Consider the following 17,647-nt stretch of genomic DNA (forward strand, 5'->3'; position numbering starts at 1 on the left):
CAAAATAAAAAAATAAATAAAAAAAATCGGCAAGCATGGAAGGATTTTATAACTTGCAGCAGATCCTACCAAAAGAATCCGGATTGGTGAAACATTGCATGTGTATCATTTGAAATATGTTACACTAGACTGCGTAAACTCCATGTGTTGTGGGAATCAGATGCAAAATCAAATGACAGCGCTCAATTATCAAATGGGTAAGTCATTCTAGGCATAACCACATGCATGTGAACAATTAAATGCATCTTCCCCTTACACAAATGAAGAAACAAAAGGAAAAAAGTTAAGGTTACCATCTACGCATACACAATCGGAATGCCAATGTGTGGGTCTAAGAATTTACTAAACACTAAAAAAAAAATTTAAAAAAAAATTGGACATCTTAATTCGTCCTCCAACTTAGTAAAGAGTTGCTAGAGCATACAAGTATATCTTCATAACATATACCCAAGTTTACAATACATGCTAAAAACGTGTACACATCACCCCAAAACCTACGCTCACACACTACAAAACGTACCTCAACATACACGGAAACTTAAATCTCCGTATCACATTTCACAGCAATCATTCATATGTCAAGTGCAAACGAGCACACACCACATCGGTATACAGAGTACTATAAAAACACAAAACTAAAAATTGATTGCTTTGAGTTTTCAGCCATGTTGGTTTTAAGTGCTGTTTAATCACTAAATATTTGTTAATTCTGAACATTGGCATTCCCAACATTTCCGTTTTATGGACAGTAACCTTAAATTTTAAAAGGTTCCACTGATTACGGTGAACTTTTTTTTGGCTACCAGATTTGATGCTGGTGCACAATTGGCCCAAGATTTTAAAGAATTAACACCACCCAGCTCCCTCAGAATATAAACAATCCAAAGTCCTTATTCTAGCATCGGCAAGTGTAAATCCAAGGCAATCAACCCACGGCGATGCTTAAGCCTTGGTTCAATCATTCATGCAGCCATTAGAGGTACAGGAAACTATGTAGAGTTCCAATACACAGCCAGCATCAAAGCATAAGCCATCCGTACGTACCAAAAGGTTCTTCCTCGAATTCTTCTCCCAAAGTGGTCAGATTCGGAGAGAAGGTGGAAGGATTAATCTGTGTTCCTTCCAGGACTTCATCCATTTTATAATTAACATCTGAAGAAAGTCCATTTAGCTTCTGCATCGTCTCCTTGAGCGGAGGAGGACGTGGAGGCATTTGTGAGTTTGCTTTGATGGTTACTTGTTCTGCTGCAGACGTGTGAGATTTTAAAGCTTTAACAACCCTCACAGGGTGAGTAACCTTTGCGATATCTTTATGAACTCCAAGAAATACGGGTCCAGACTCATTTTTCCCATCTCCCCTTTCCAAATGTTTCCTCTTATTTTTCTGCTTATTCTTTAATAAAGTATTCTTTCTCCTGTTCTTCCGATTTTTTACGAAATAAACTATTTTGGTCATCGAATGTGCAGAGGTGGAAGGGCTGGAATGCTGATCCTGCAAAGTTATTTTTATTCCATCTGCCAAGCTTTTTACATGTGGAAAACCTTGTTCAGAAATTAGACCTTCCTGGTGTGTAAATGGCTTCTGTTGAGTCTTTGTAGTGATCATTGGTGGCAATGGTGCTCGGCTGGGAAAGATCAGGTAATGTTCCCTTAGCATGTTGTCCGGTGTCGTGGAATTCTGCTGATTAACATGTTTGCTGACATGGTCTCTGTCCTCAAAAGAGGGAACTTTAGTTCTGAACCATTTTTCCCTTGTAGTGGTTAGACTAGCTTCTAAATATGGAGTAAATGCTTGAGATGAAAACACACCAAGTGCTTGATGAGGAGTTCCAGGAATCACATTATTTTTCATAGTCTCCAATTTTAAGGAGATGTTTGGTTGGTTTTTGTGTATGGCTTGATGCAATTTGTGTAATGTTGTTCGGTACATCAGAATACTCTGGGTGTGATCAGTTTGGACAGCCCTACTTTCTTGCTGTGCAAGCTCTGACTGGATGAATTCATTCTCACCTCCCAGTGTAAGGGAAGTGATTGCTTTATCGAATGATTTTATAGGTTGTTCCACGTCATTAGAATAGGACTCTAAACTTAGAGTTGCATCATCAACATACTTTCCTAAACCGATTTGTCCATCAACCGTAACAACTGATGCCTCTTCCGGTTTGGTTATCATGAAAATATGTCTTCTTGGTGTGCCGGAGGATTTAGAGGAAACCTCAATCTGGATGCTGTCATCTCCATCCACAGACAGTGGAGTAGCTTTCTTGTTAGGTATTTGATACAGTTCACTTGCTGTTGTGAAATGGAGTACACCTTTGGGGTGCTTTGAAGATTTAGAATTATTGCTGAGCAGCGTGCTACCGAAAAACGTGGTCTTCAAAAACGTTTGACGTAAAGTCATATTAGGGTTGTGTGTGTAACTGCTCATTTGTTCAGTAGATGAATTTGCTGATTGCAAAGGATCAACTCTTGGAATTTTTGATCCTTCTCTGTTCTCACGCTGCACAAATTCCTTTGCAAACAATGAAGAAAACAAAGGATATTTCAAAAGTATTGTTTCATAGTCATCAAAAATATAATACTTTCCATGAAAGTATGTACCTGCATGTTTCTGGGAAGAGTTTTGAGCCATGTAAATAACGTGCACTGCCACGGCTCGAGTGGAAAAAACATGAATATTTTTGTTCCAACAAGCGTACACCACAGTACCTTCTGTGGATGAAGCAATGCCATGGAAAATAATGGCATCTTGGTTCTCGGCACAGTCCTCACTGGTAATAAATCCTGTTATGTTAACTATGAGCAGCCTTCTTGGGCCAGCCCATATGACCCAGTTACACCAGAAATTAGCTTGATTATTCTCAGATGCTGGAAGGAAAAATTCACCAAAATCTTCCGTCAGGATTGAATGACAATTCTCACCAGGAGTGAAGACCAAAGTATGCCGAGTCTGATCTGGAGGAGAAAAAACACATCAACCATTAATAAAGATGGATGCTGAGAACTTTGAAAGAAAGGTTATTCAGATTTGTAGGTCAGTTTTCCTGAAACAATTTAATAACAAAGTTTCACAGGATAAAACTTGCACAAAATAAGACACTAAACTGTAACTGGTGTTCCCTGGAGAAGAGGTTGGCTCAGTTGAACATGCTCTAGCCCCAAGCTAGAAAGGGGTGAAGAATTTTAATTTAAACACAGTTGAATTTATTCGACCAGCTGATGTCCTAACTGTGCACTGCACCCAGCTCAGATTTTAGAAAAACCACAGGGAAGCCTGCTACCACCACGAGGCCCCACATGAGGAAAGTGGGTCACAAAAGCATCCATGGAACCTAGCCACTCCAGGAAGTGACAAGCAGCCCAGTTCCTGCAGCATCTATGGAACTTAGCCATTCTAGGTAACCACAGTGACCAGTAAGCAGCACAATTCCTGCAGCATCTATGGAACCATTCTAGATAACCACATTGACCAGTAAGCAGCACAATTCCTGAAGCATCTATGGAACCATTCTAGATAACCACATTGACCAGTAAGCAGCACAATTCCTGAAGCATCTATGGAACCTAGCCATTCTAGGTAACCACAGAGACAAATAAGCAGCCAAAACCTCCACACCAATGCCCATATAAACTTATTGATGATCTTCATTGCTCCAAGTGCTACTCTTCATCACTCCATTTAAGAGTCAGCATCTCCTCGACCACAATATAATTTTTTATTCCCCCCACCCCTCCCTCATGGATGGAGTTGCAATAACACCAGTTTCCTCCCCACAATCCTATTTTGTTCTGTACATTCTTGGCCTGGCATCCTTTGGGGAACTTGCAGGGCTCGCCTCTGCTGCCATTTTAGGTTACACCAGGAAAATCAGCATATAATTCCCTCTGCTGAGGGGCAAGGGGAATCTATGCGTGAATGACAAACATGCAAGGCTGATTGAGGGAAGATGCAAGACTGAATAGGAAGGCCGCCTCACAGCTACAGGAAGATCTTAGCTGTGAGCTAATGACATCTAACTAATCCGACCTGCTTGACCTGACTGTCCCTACTAGCGATCCACCTGCATGCCCCAGCTCTGATACCACGTTCTGTATTTTACAACATTGTATATTACTGTACTTATTCCACTGTATATCACCTCCACATTGTTAAATATTCCTGTACCCTTATCACCTCTTGTCTGGACCTAGCCCCAGCCCTGCTCATTCTTGCTTATTGTATACTGCATTATGACCATGCACATGTACCTGTATATATTTTATTTATTGCAGAATGTACTATGATTATTGAGCATATTCTTGTCTTGTGCGCCCTGATGCTCCAGGGCTTGGCGCGCCCTACAAATAATAAACTAAACTAAACTTATTGCAGATAGTGAGAGATGCTCTGGTAAATACAGACGCATATTGATGAGGTATGGAAACTGGTGAAGGCCTTATCATTTATTGGTATCAGTGTGATGAGTTCCACAGTGCAGATGCATGTTGGCGCAGGCCCTGCTCACCACCCGTGCACACGGACCATGCACAAGTCACTGTTGCTGCGAGACCCAGAGTGGGAGAGGCTGAAAACCATTAGTCTGAAAAATATTGCAAAATATGCTGAGCGATCAGAGGAGAAAACCCCAGTGGTGTTGTGCCGGATGCGGAGTATAGTTTCATAATAAAACAAAGACAAAATCATTAGCGCAGCTAAAAAGACACTGCGTAAAGAAATAGCTGCTGCGATATCTCCGATAGCTGGGAGTAGCGACCAGAGCATGACCATTGGCCATATTAAATACTTCAAGAACAATTATTGCAGATGGCTGAATTATAAAATGAGTCGCGAAGTAGCAAGATGGCAGCAGATAGCAAATCTTGCATCCTTCAAAAATAACGCTGCATTATGGGAAATAATGCAAAGAGCTAAAAAAAGGGAATCGACTATTAACTGTATATCTGAAGAACAGTGGTTTAACCACATCAAGTCTACGTTGGGTTCTAAAGATTGTAATGATGTGGCATTACCTACCCCAACCGATACTTGGGTACGCAAAGCCTCTGTTCTGGATATTATATTGATCATTGAGCGCTTAAATAATTCCTGCGCTGCTGGCCCAGACAGCATTTGTAACAACCTGTTGAAATTGTCACCTGATATCTGGGAAAATGCCCTCCTTATTCTATTTGATGAAATTGGAAACACAGGGAAAATGCCAGAAACATGGAAGATGAGTCATCACTTGACAGTACATAAAAAGGGAGCTTGGGACAATCCCACAAACAACCGGATGTTAGCTATTCTAGATGTACCGTCAACATTTTTTGCGAGGTTACTACTAGTGGAGTTGAATGAATGGATTGTATTTAATAATATCCTACCACCCAACTAGACCGGTTTCAGGCCCAAATCCAGCACGACCCATAATCTTTTAATCCTAACATCAGCCATAGAATACTCTTGGAAGAGGAGGTAGTCAAATATATATTGTGCATTTATCGACTTCTCTGCAGCCTTTGATTCTGTTCTTAGGAACAGGCTGTGGAGCAAGCTAAGCACATGGAATATACCCCTGTGACTCTTAAAAATGCTTATGCTGCTATACACGTACACAACGGTCCTTATTCGGTTGGATGCACAAGGGAAATGGTCTGCCCCGATTCCCATTTGCTGTTGATTGAAACAGGGTTGCATTGTTGCGGCGACCCTGTTCAATTTATAATTAGCCGACATGCAACTACACTTCATGAATTTAGCAACATGCCCAGTGAAAGTTGGTTCCTCATCTGTGGGGTGGTTTGCAAATGCAGACGATTTGTTAATGGACCACACCCCTATGGGATTACAAAACATGCTAGTGCGCTAGCTGATGAAATAAAAATGTGCTTCAAGTCAATATCGCTAAAACTAAGATAATGGTCTCCCCCGTTAAAAGGCCCCCTAAAAAATGTGTTTGGACTATGGATAAGACCAACCTCGAACATGTCCATGAATATAAACATCTGGGCGAGCAGGTAGACAAGCTCAAATAGAATAAGCACTGGATATCAACCAAAGCAAAGTGCTTAAAATCTTCCAACGCAAATTAGTATGTTCATTGGTAGAAATGTTGGATTCTCAGCTTATGCTATATTGATGTTATACACTGAAAACATTCTCCCTGTGCTAATGTATGCCATAGATATATGGGGCCACAAATACCATGCTGAACTGAAAAAGTTTGAAGCCATGCTACTCCGCAAATTCTTAGTATTGCATCTGAATGTATTTGTAGAACAGTAATGTGCTATGAAAACTTAAAGGCAATAGATAACACTATTATTGTATCGTACGTCCAGGCATACATAGGGATTGATCGTTGTATTTCAATAGGAACGTTTGGCATTATTATGTCAATATAATAAGTGGTCTGCAAGGTTTGAGCAGAACCCTGGGCGTAGCTTACATGCTCAGCTTAAAGGCTGGCTGAAAAAGAAACTGGCAATGTACAGCTACATTTGTCATCTTGTTGAGTTGACTACGAAAACCCATAGCGGCTCATTATGCCAATATAGGATTTCACATGTATCTATTGTGGAAATGCAACAGGTCTACCTTGGGGGGAGGTGGACCAATCTGACCCCCTGTTATTGCATGCAAAATATATCCCAGCTAATGTATCTCATGATCTCTGGGCGGTGTGCACTGGCACTGTGTTACTGTCAAATTGCTATACTACACACACACATTCCAAAACACTAAGCAATGGACACAGAATGAAAACATGACATGAAATGGAAACACACAAGTCGGTCTCAATGACAATTTGCAACCCTTACTGCACAGGTTCCAACTATAATGCAATGTATAATGCCACTACAATGCTAATAATGCATGCCTAATAACAAATGCGGCCTAGTAACAATTCGCAAGCATCAGCATTTCTCTCTCTCATCACCACACATCGCACATTACCTCTCTCTCTCATAAGACAATCTCTTCTGATGAATATCCCTTCCCTCAATATGTCAACACCCCATCTAATGTGTGCAAATCTCCCATGTCCCAACAAGCCAGTCAATCAGTTAGGCCTAGAACCATCTTCCCCTTTTGCAAGAACTGCAGGCAGCCCCCACCGATCTGTATCAGGCCTCTCTCTCTTGGCCCCTCATCGGTCTGCATCTGCTGCTCTCCCTGCCAGATCGATTTCAAACTCTGCTCTCCCCTCTCAATCAGTCTGCATCTGCTGGTGTCATTCCAAAGGCTTCCCAAAAGGCCTCTATGTCTCCCAAGCTGGTCTGCCAAGCTGCATGCCACAATCTCATCCTAAACTGCATCCGAAACGCTTCCCAAAATACTTCTGATTCTGCACAAACCCTCTCCCCAACTTATAATAAGTGACTTACATAAATCTCTATAGTAACATGCCAAATCTCTTAGCAAGCAATTCTCTAAAAGCAGACAGCCAAGTGCCTAAAGGTCTGTCAACGTCAGTCATGCTCTCTCTTAGCTCACTACGTTCTTGTCACTGACATTTCAAAGCAAGATGGAACCTCTTTCAAACTGCGTATCTCGCTGTACAAGTGACCATGGCCTTCTCTGTGTTTTACAAAACATACCGTCCTCACATTCATTGTCAGCTCTTTGCAAGCTAAAATCCTTCTCTTCTCCACCTAAATCCCTCTCCCTTTCTGTCTGCACTGTCTGCGAACAAGCCCCAAGGATGCTGATAAAGTCAGAGCAAAGGCGACCTGATCTAATTCTTCCGCACACAGAGTGGAGCTGCTGCTCTGTCTCAGAATGGCTTCAGAATGCCAGTTTCATGCATTAGCGCCCAACACCATTTCTCTCAAACCAAAGCGCTACATAATGGACTCAATGTGTTCATACCTAAGTGCACATTCATGCATGTGTCTAATTGCCAATATAACATGTCTAAACAAGCCATCTTCATATAACAGGGCCTATTTCTCTCTTCAAATGCCTACAAAATGGCTGAATAATATGGATAATGGATAACTAATGTCACTAATAGGCATGAAATGAATTACTAAATGAATACATTAATTACTAATGATAACAAGCAGGCAAGCATAATATCTGGTTCTACAATATGTCTTTGTACATTATGGCATATCCAAGCTCAGATTTTTAGATAATGTAACCACGCCCGGAGAGAATGTGGTACCTATGTGGTTGCCTGGATCACAAATCCTTGAAGCATCTCCTTGTAAACCGTGAGAGTCTTACTATGATCCGTACTAGTTTTTTAAAAACATTTAATAATTTGTATGATCCAGCAATGTCTCTTGAATATGGAAACATTTTATGCACGGTGATGACATTAATTTTATCTTTTTCATGGTCAAATGTACCTGAAAATTGTTGACATTTTAAATTATTTAGCTTAACTGTTTGGCTTATTATGTGTCATTTATTGTACATCTAGACGGTAATTGCGAACATGTACTTCCACACTCTTAAAGTTATTGGATATATGTGTTTATGTGTGTAATGTGTTGTATATACAAAGCTGTAAGGCTAAAAGTAAATATGAAATACATAAAGTATAGTTTCATAAATAACAGAATGTGCTTACTCCTACTAATGAATATATTCTTTAGGTTGAGTCTTCAGCCGAGTCTCATTACCTCATTGCCACACATTCCAGGGGAAAGGCATGGGGGTGATGGATAAGACTATAGCTGAAGCAGTCTACAATTGAATTCCTGATTATGGCATCCATATGGTAAGGGTCAACATGCGATTTTGCACAGCCTTCACTTACGACATAGGTGTCAGGTGACCAGTTTTTGGCAGAGAATAAAAAAGCAGTAGCTGCTATAGGCGATGACCCCCACTGTCATGATGCCTACCCCCGGGCATCCGGATCAAGCCCATCAGCCCCGGGAGCAGGCATCCAGGTATTTAATAAAACTCCAGCAGCCCCCGCTGGGGGCTGTCTGGGTTCAGTCCTGGCGCCATAGGCGCCAGGCTCATAGACTTTACTTACCTCATGCAGACCATGCTGCAAATGAATCCAAGCCAACGTGAGGCCTGGATGGGACTATTTTTCTACAGGGACTATTTTTTTACTCAGGTGTGGTTCTAGGGACTTCTTACCTGGAACTACTTTGGAGGCTATTTAAACCACGCCCGAACAGCAGCACATGCTTTGTGTTAGTCTGCATCCAGCAGCGTAACGCTCACCGTGCCTGCAGTCGGCATCCAGTCTTCAGCCACGCCCGTCTTGAATCCAGAGCTCCTAGCAATAGAAGAAAGAAGAAGGAAAGGTTAGGAAACAGATATTATTTCAATCCTTACCTGAATTCCGGATCACGTCTTCGAACTTGAAAAGGACATTATTCTACACGCGTCGCATCGCCATCTGCAGCGCCGCGCCATACTCACCAGTCCTCACAGCATTTTTCGATATGGCGCAGCCTCCATCATTTTCTCCGCCAAATTCCACCATCTAGGGGACAAAAGAAACATAAGGTGAGCCGAGAGAGCCAACAAATACAACCTCTCCAACATAGACTTACCTGATTAACAACCGGAGGCATTATTTTGTAACAAACCGCAACTTCTTACGCCGCACCTGTAAGGAGAGAGAAACCAGCAATTTAAACACACGCATCTTTTGCCGGACAGTGTTGGGTAATAAAGACTCTTACCTCAACACCATCAGCTGCCACAAGACAATCTTCCCTTGGACCCAGCTGCAACACAAGAAAGGAATGTACAAGAGTGAACATCGGACATATTGAACTCTTTGAACTTCATACTTACGGGTTCTCGCCTGGAACCTCAGAGTCAATATTCATCCGGAACTCTTCCAACGCCCTCAAACCAGTGAAGTAACTGGTATCTACGCGCCCCTGCATTCCACATGGAGAGCTCATCATTTACAAACATAAGGTGAGCTTACAGAAAGTGAATATCGGTGGTGATTAGTGGGGAGAACAGTGGGGTGCCATTACTAAAATCCACGGGTGGCTGAATCCCTTTCTCCACTTGCAGGAGAATATTTCTACGGGTCAAGCAGACGAGATTAGGTGGTCCAGGCCAGTCTGTCATCTCTGCACTACGCTTCACGTTGGAGGAGGTCGGAGCTGTCTGGGTCCGATCGACGCCCCTGTGGGAGCCAGGTGAGCGTAACACCCACCCAACTCTCAGCCCGAAGACAGAGAGACGAGAGATGCACATCATTTCTAGACCCTTCCTCACCATCGATGCATCATAGATGCAAGAAACGATATTCACTCAGACAACCATTCAGACCATACCCGGCTGATAACGTCGAGGAGATACAGTGGTCATTGATCGAAAAAGTTGACCGACTACAACCTCGAAGAAGCTACTGTCACACTGATGACAAGCGTTTCACATGAAGCACAGAGGCATCGATGCACAAAGCTCCACAAACACTTAAGTATATTGCTGGTAGACATGAAGCAAATGCTTATGACTCACAGTTAGAGGACTGACACATACACCCATCTATCTTTGGCTATACGGAAATAGCAAGAAGCCCAAGAATACATACACCTGGCTTGCTCATGCTTAAATTGCAGCTAATATGGACAGCCATGGGAACAAAGATAGAAGCCATGGGTGCATTGGAGTGAATGGAGAAAGCAAGCCAAACCCGAGAATAGAGGGAAAGGCTGAAAGACTGATCCAGCTGAAGGACTCAGACGCTTTCAGGGCAGGAACTGTGCGCAGCCTCGCAAAGGACGAGCAGAGCTGGAAAGTTTCCAGTTAACTAAAGCTATAAGGCACCTGCGAGGGATACAGCCTAGAATCCTCTTAATTAGAAGCTGAGAGCTCCATTTCGTGGCCCCTACGCATGTTATCTGAATGTGCGGATACGCAGCCTCTACATACGAGGCAGATGCAGGAGAGCTGTTCCCATCGAACCAAAGGTAGAAAGATACAACTGTACAGGTTCAAAGTCAAATAATATGTCTCAGGGCCTAGGATATCAGAGATGGCAATTTATTGGGAACACGCTGCACCTTAGTGATCGTTCCCACTACCTTGAAAAGTTGCACTTGGCCTGGTAGCTGTCCAAGTTCCCAAGGCTGAGAAGACCCATTCTGTCCCATCGCTAACTACCACTCATGTTAAGCACACCATGTTGCATGGGATAATCATTCGTACACTAACCTGTAACTCTGTATGCATGCCACTTAGTGGTGGTCCCAGGAGATGCCACCAGATATGGCTAGCCAATGATCATACTAACCCCTATAGATTAAATATATATTTCCCCAATTAAGCAATCCTTACCCCTTTTACGTTTCAGGGATGAAATTTTGATTTGTGATATGTCTGTCCGATAAAAGGACATTGCAAATTCCTGGAGAATGAGCACTCTTGAAGATTTATGCTGTTCAAATGCAAGCCGTCATTTTGATTGTTAATAAAGACAGCAAACCTTGCCCCATGGTTGAATCTTGCGTTTATGCGGCGGGGTATCTGCTAAGAGTGCCCCTGGCCCTGCCTCTCCATTACAAGGGGTAACAGAGGACCGTCGCTAAGACCTTTCGGCATTAAGGCCTCCTTTTCCCGCTGCATGCCCGAAGGGATGCGCTGTGACCCGCGATGACCGGACCGCAAAACCACATGTGGACATTGAAGTTGTCAGGAGCTGGCTTGGAGAAATTCCTGCGAGGGACAACAAGCAGACCAGATGGCAGAGTGGCAGATTGTGGGAGAGTCGGTGGCCGAGGGGCTTCAGCGGATCACAGAGTGCAAGTATAGACTCAGCCATACAATAAACATTGTGATGTGTAAAGTTATTTGTCATTGTGCCTTTGTGTTTTTGTGAAGGATTCCTGTTTCCAGGTGTTAGCTAGGTTACGGATGAAAAATAGGAAAGACAATAAAAATGTATTCCTATTTCTGGGTGGTCAGCTTAGCTTATGGATGAAAAATAGAAAATACCACAACAAGTATACCTGTACTCTAGGGGCTAGCTTAGTTTGATGAAAAATAGGCAGTTCATCTTAGTTTACAAATGATTCTATATGTGTGGATCCCGGTGTCTAAGTATTAGCAAGGCGCTAGCTTAGGTCATGGAAAGTGGTTTCTTAAGTTCTCATTGAGATGTATTCCTATGTGTGGCGGTATAGAAGATGGACCACAATTTTGGTATTCCCTGTGATTTGAAGAAGCAGGAAGACGGGCGTGCATTGCGTCATGTCTGTTGTCTGTGTCATGAGGGGTTTTGCTTGTGGCTTCTTGTCATGTAAGGTTGTTGAACTGATGTTCACATTGGTAAGGAGTGTTTTCCATTGGGGCTGAGCTCTAGGAGGACATGAGGGAAGTTGTGGTTTGGCCTTAAGAGCAGAGAACGCAGTGTGGACGGCGCGCAAAGCACACTTGTACTGACGGTGGTGAGCCAGAGAGGCTGTTGGAACGATTTGAGAATTGGCATAGTTTGAGAATTTGACTGGAAATTAATGGCAATTGTGTAAATTATATAAAGGTGTCAAAATCCCGATTTAGGGTGAAGTATCGGCAGTCAGAAAGTGACGTGCCAACCTGAGGGATACACCCCTTCAAAATTCATGCAAGTCCCTCCTGTAGTATCAAGACAAAATACACAAAAATAGCACAGAATGGACTTGCGATACAGACAGCAAAATGGCAAAGCCCTTGGCAGCCTTTCCAAATATGCGCAGCAACACATGACCACGTATTTACATGCTGCCTATAAGGGAAAGAAATTAAGCAACAGTTTAGTTATATTGGAGCTACGGAAAAGCTTCCAGGGCGAGGAAGCTGACCCACCCCAAAAACAGTGGATGTTGAGCCAATGCGATCCGGGAGGCGAATCTCACAAGGCTCTGCCTACTCAAACCGCAGACAGACCTCACAGTAGGAAACCAGGGATTTTACCCTTTGAAAGAACTAAAAGCAGCAGCAGGATATAGCAACCCCATCTTTGCACCACCCGTGTATAGCAGCAAGGACACACTTAGCGGCGCAAAGTAAGCAAATAAGAAAACAGAAGCTGTAAGTGATGAACATAAAGAGTGTAGCGATTTACAAGTGAAATAAAAGATGTTAAGGGGATGACAGGAAGTAATGGAGATCATGAAGCAAGAGTCCCAACAAATGAGTGGGTGGGACGACACTGCTCAAATTGGACAGGAGCACTAAAGGTGAGCCAGGACTTGCAGGAGAGGAAGCCCTGAAACGTATGTGGACAGAGGAAGAAGCCAAAGAGTGCGCAGAGATAATGAAGGAAGTAGAGATAAGAGAAACCGAAGAGAAGGAGTAACAAGACCGACTAAGAAAAGAAAGAGAAGCAGAAAGGGAGGAAAGAGGGAGACGGAAGGAGCTAGAGGAAAATGCAATGAGAAGTGGAGGAGGAAAAGGAGAGTTGCAATAAAGAGAAGAGAAAGTTGGAAATTAAGTGTCACTAAAGAGCGTCGACGCAGACAAGAGCAGGAGAGAGAAATAGAGCGGCATTCCAATAAAGTAGCATACATTATGGTAGAATCCACATGTTTAAATGACGAGGAAGAGGGCATCTAGAGAAGGATAGGGGTACTTTATAGGAGTAAGAAAGATAGTGTAGCTGCCCCGAAGACAAGCAGGAGTGTTGCAGGGTCTCTCTTAAGGGGGAATGTGATTCTTTGGATAGGGCAAGGGAGAAATGACAAAGGAAACATGTTAAGGGGGTTTTGCTTCGAGGACGAGAAAGAAGACAGCAACGATAGAATTGGGACCATGGGGTCAGACTAGGACCGAAAGGAAGGTGACGAAGGGAGTAGGCTCTGCCACCCCACCGGAGAAATAACCCCCGACAGATATTGTGGCGAGAAGGGGAAAACGCAGAGTGAAATGAGGGAGAACCCAAAGGACAGGAGCTTCCCAGGGATAGATCACACAGTGCAGACAAAGTCACTCAAGCACAGAGGCTCAGCCTTACCAGGACACAGAAGAGCATAAATGACGAGGGAGTTCATAGCTACTAAAGACATGGGGAGACATGATGGGGGAATAAGATTGACAGTTTCCATTACTAGTGAAGGGTGGCGGAGGACCACAATATATATTGTGGCAAGCGATGAATGATAATTTGATGTGCAAGTTACCCTTGTTGACTGCAGTGGCTGGGAAATCGATCTGTGAGCTATGGAGACTGGTGGCAGGAAAGACACTGACAGTAGGTGACATGAAGAGTTTACTTTCAGCTATTCTTGGGAAGGTAACTGACGTTTGGAAAAGGGCAGGTTATCCCAGAGTGACAGCACAAAACACAGCGCATGACAGCGTGCCGTTCAATAACTGCCGAGCAGCCGTATGGCAAGCTCTAACTGTGCAGCACCCGGACACATCGACATAAGCTGATTATGGTCCACAAAATGCATGAAGACGAAGACCTGCTTCAATACATTCAGGAAATAAAAGAGCATTGGCGTCTTGAGATGAGAGAACCGTGATATAAAACAGTGGGGCTATTTTAATCACGTATTATGCCAAGGGCTGCCAGAGCAGGTGCAGATGCAGTTGTAGAATTTAGTGGGGATGGAGGCTAATCCATGGTCAGAAATTCAGCCATCTATAGTGCATGGCCGATTAATGCAGGAGAATGCGAGAGAAAGTAGTGCAAGGAGAGGAAGCAGAAGAGGCAAAGTTAGTTCAAAAGAAGCTATCGAGGAAGGCTCCCAGGGGGCACACGGATGTGTATCCTCTCCGTCTGAGCTCCGATCCGCGGACCTCAAAAATGCCCTGAGCCTCCACTTTTGACCCCCCCCACCCACGCAACGACGACGGCCCGAGCTGTATGGAACCTGGCCTCCACCCATCGGGTGAAAACCCGCAGAAGATTGGAACAGTCTACTCCCAGAAAAGTATCCCGGCCCGTGCCTCTCCCTCCAGGCCTTCTGAGCAGCGCCTCGACCGAGGCCTTCGGCCGGCAGAAGCCTGTGACTACCAGCCACGTCCACCATCCCCCACGGAGTCATCGAACCGCGCTGCGGTTCCCCCGTTGACTGCTCCCCCTGTATCCTGAGGCCCCCGCGGACTGAGAGGACCCTGAGCATGAGGCGCGGTCTGCTCTCTTCCACGCCGGGACATACACAGCGGCAGCCCCAGACGTGGCATCGAGCAAAGAACAGCGATCACGCAGGTGAGTGCCCTCCTCCTGCCCGTAACACACAGGGCTCTCCTGCAAACCCTGTGCTCTGTGATCCGGAGGCGCTCCTGACCCCGATTCCATACCCGAGCACCACTAATCCACCCGCGAGGGTGGGACTCTCTTCCCCCACCCCACCCTAGCCAGTAGACAACGCGGGTTGCGCGGCCCTGGCACCCAGCGGCCTACCGCGCACCCCATACGAGGGCTGCGCATAGCGACCCGGGCTACCTGCCCCTTGCCTTCTTCCTCCACTGAGAGGCCTCCGTGGACCTCCGCAGCCATAGCCCCGCAGTCCATGGAGCAGACACATGAAATGGCAGTATACATAAATCTCCACTGTGGATCTACATTTCAGCACCCCAGGCCCACCCCCACTGGCACCACTGAGCCTTAAGACTATGTTCTTATTAATTACTGGTCTCTGGTAGCCCACTTTGTGCAACACCATCTATCCGTCCATGGGGGCTGACCCCACGATCTCCTGAGGAGAACCTGCTGACCCCCGCCAGCCCCCACCCCGAGGCACTACATTGTGCCATAAGGCCCCTTTGCATCTGCTGGATGGGGCACGGACTTAACCACCCAACTAAGTGCGTCATTCCTGGCACCTCTGGGCACATTACCCGTGCCTGTGACACCACAAATCACCCTGGTTGAACTCTCCTATCAAGACTCCAGCAACCGAGGCAGAGAACTCGCCCCCGCACCGAAGCCAACACAGAGGGTTGGGCTCCCACCCGTGGGGCGTGTGCCCTCCTCTGTATGCTCCCCCTGAGCCTCCGCTAGGGCCCAGGTCACCACCCCTGAGTCCGCTCTCACGCACCTCTACCAAGGCCTACACATCAACTTACAATAGCATTGGAACTCCCCAGACACTGCATCGGAACCAAGGGCTGGAGTCGACGCAAATAGAGGGTGACGTAAACGGAGGGTAGGGCCCCTGATTCCAGGATGTGTGCCTCCTCTTAACCTAACACCCCTGATCCTCAGGGCACCTTGGACACTGCTCCACAACCCACTCCAGGACTGGTTTAAAGCACTGGTGCAAAGGGTAGGGCCCCCACTCCAGGGGCGTGTGCCTCCTCGCACCCACACATCGTATGAGCATCAAAAGCAAGCTTGCCAGATACACCTACACCCCACCGCATTCCGATCCAGTCATTATTATTATTAATATTATTTAGCATTTATATAGCGCTACGAACCCTCAGGTATCTGAGCGCTGCTTATTATTACCCACAGTGTGTATTGCTCATTTATCGACCTCGGAAGGATGAAAGGCTGAGTTTGGCCCTGCCGGGATTCGAACCTGCATTAGCAGGTTCTGCACGGGTGTCAAAGCGAGCGCTCTACTCGCTGTGCCACTTGACCGGCCCCCGAGTGCCACTTAAACACCCTTGAACATTGAATCATTTGTGTCTGTCTTCACTTGTGATACCATGCCTCCCCTACAGAAGCAGTGTATGCATATCTGAAATCTAACTGCTGACTGGAGGCGAACCTTTCCTGAAAGTGTATTCATCAGCACCACACTCTTGCCACCTGAATGGACATTAATTCTAAAATGTCGGTGGAGGCCTCAGAGACGGGAGCAGCGGCCACCAAGGGAGACATAGCCACCCTCCTGAGGGAAATCAGAAACATGGGGGCCAATTTAGGTGGCAAAATTGACAAAATGACCCAGAGGGTGGATAATATCGAGGAGAGATTAGAGGGCGTTGAGAATAATCAAGCCTCGATCGACACACTAGAAACCCAACTGGACCTCAGAATGTGCAATATAAAGAAAAGGGAGGAAGACATCTGTGTGAAGATAGATTTAGAAAATAGGGAAAGGCGTAACAACCTGTGATTTTTTGGAATTCCAGAACGAGAGGGCGAAACAGAAGGACCTCAAGCAAACTATATATGACACTATCAGGATCCTAGTCGCCGATGAGACATTGACGAACCCACAATAGAAAGGATCATAGAGCTGGGGGCCCGTCAGGAGGTCCGAGATCTGTCCTGGCCAGATTTCATAGATACCAAGATAGAACAAGGGTTCTCGCGAAGGCCAGGTCAGGTGGCACCCTCACTCTCGGGGGAGCTCAAATAACCATCTTCCAGGATTTATCCTCACTCACCCTGACCCTGCGACGTGTCTGCAGCCCCCTACCAAAATGGCTCAAGGATCAAGGCACAAGATATAGGTGGGGATAACCCTTCTCCCTCACGTTTGAGCACGGAAGCAGGAAGATAACTCTCCGCTCCGAAGACAAAATTCGAGATTGTATTGCGGATCTCCTTGGCACTGCCCCATGAGAAGGATCACAAAATTAACCAACACAGGACAGAGCGAGATGGGGGCTCCAGGGCCCGAAAAGGAAAAAAGTCAGAGGAGCCAGGAAATACAGACGACCCAATGATACCCCGGACAGTAATAAATGAGGTGGTACACACAGAACTTTCATCCTGGAGATGTCCACCCAGGACTTACGGTGTGGAGACTCTGTAGCTTGCGGGAGTACGGCACAACACACCCA

The 17,647-nt window shown here is 45.2% G+C and overlaps 1 protein-coding gene across 1 annotated transcript in view; it reads right to left on the reverse strand.

Annotated features, from left to right (window-relative positions):
• Positions 1–17,647, reverse strand: part of LOC138467899 (uncharacterized) — a 216,818-nt gene that overhangs the window by 162,209 nt on the left and 36,962 nt on the right. The window contains exon 3 of the mRNA XM_069608216.1: positions 1,045–2,955. Within this exon, the coding sequence (XP_069464317.1) occupies positions 1,045–2,955 (1,911 nt within the window). The remainder of the gene's footprint in view (positions 1–1,044; positions 2,956–17,647) is intronic.

This window comes from Ambystoma mexicanum, chromosome 4q (assembly GCF_040938575.1).
Source record: "Ambystoma mexicanum isolate Mex_15411 chromosome 4q, UKY_AmexF1_1, whole genome shotgun sequence".
Classification (NCBI taxonomy): domain Eukaryota; kingdom Metazoa; phylum Chordata; class Amphibia; order Caudata; family Ambystomatidae; genus Ambystoma; species Ambystoma mexicanum.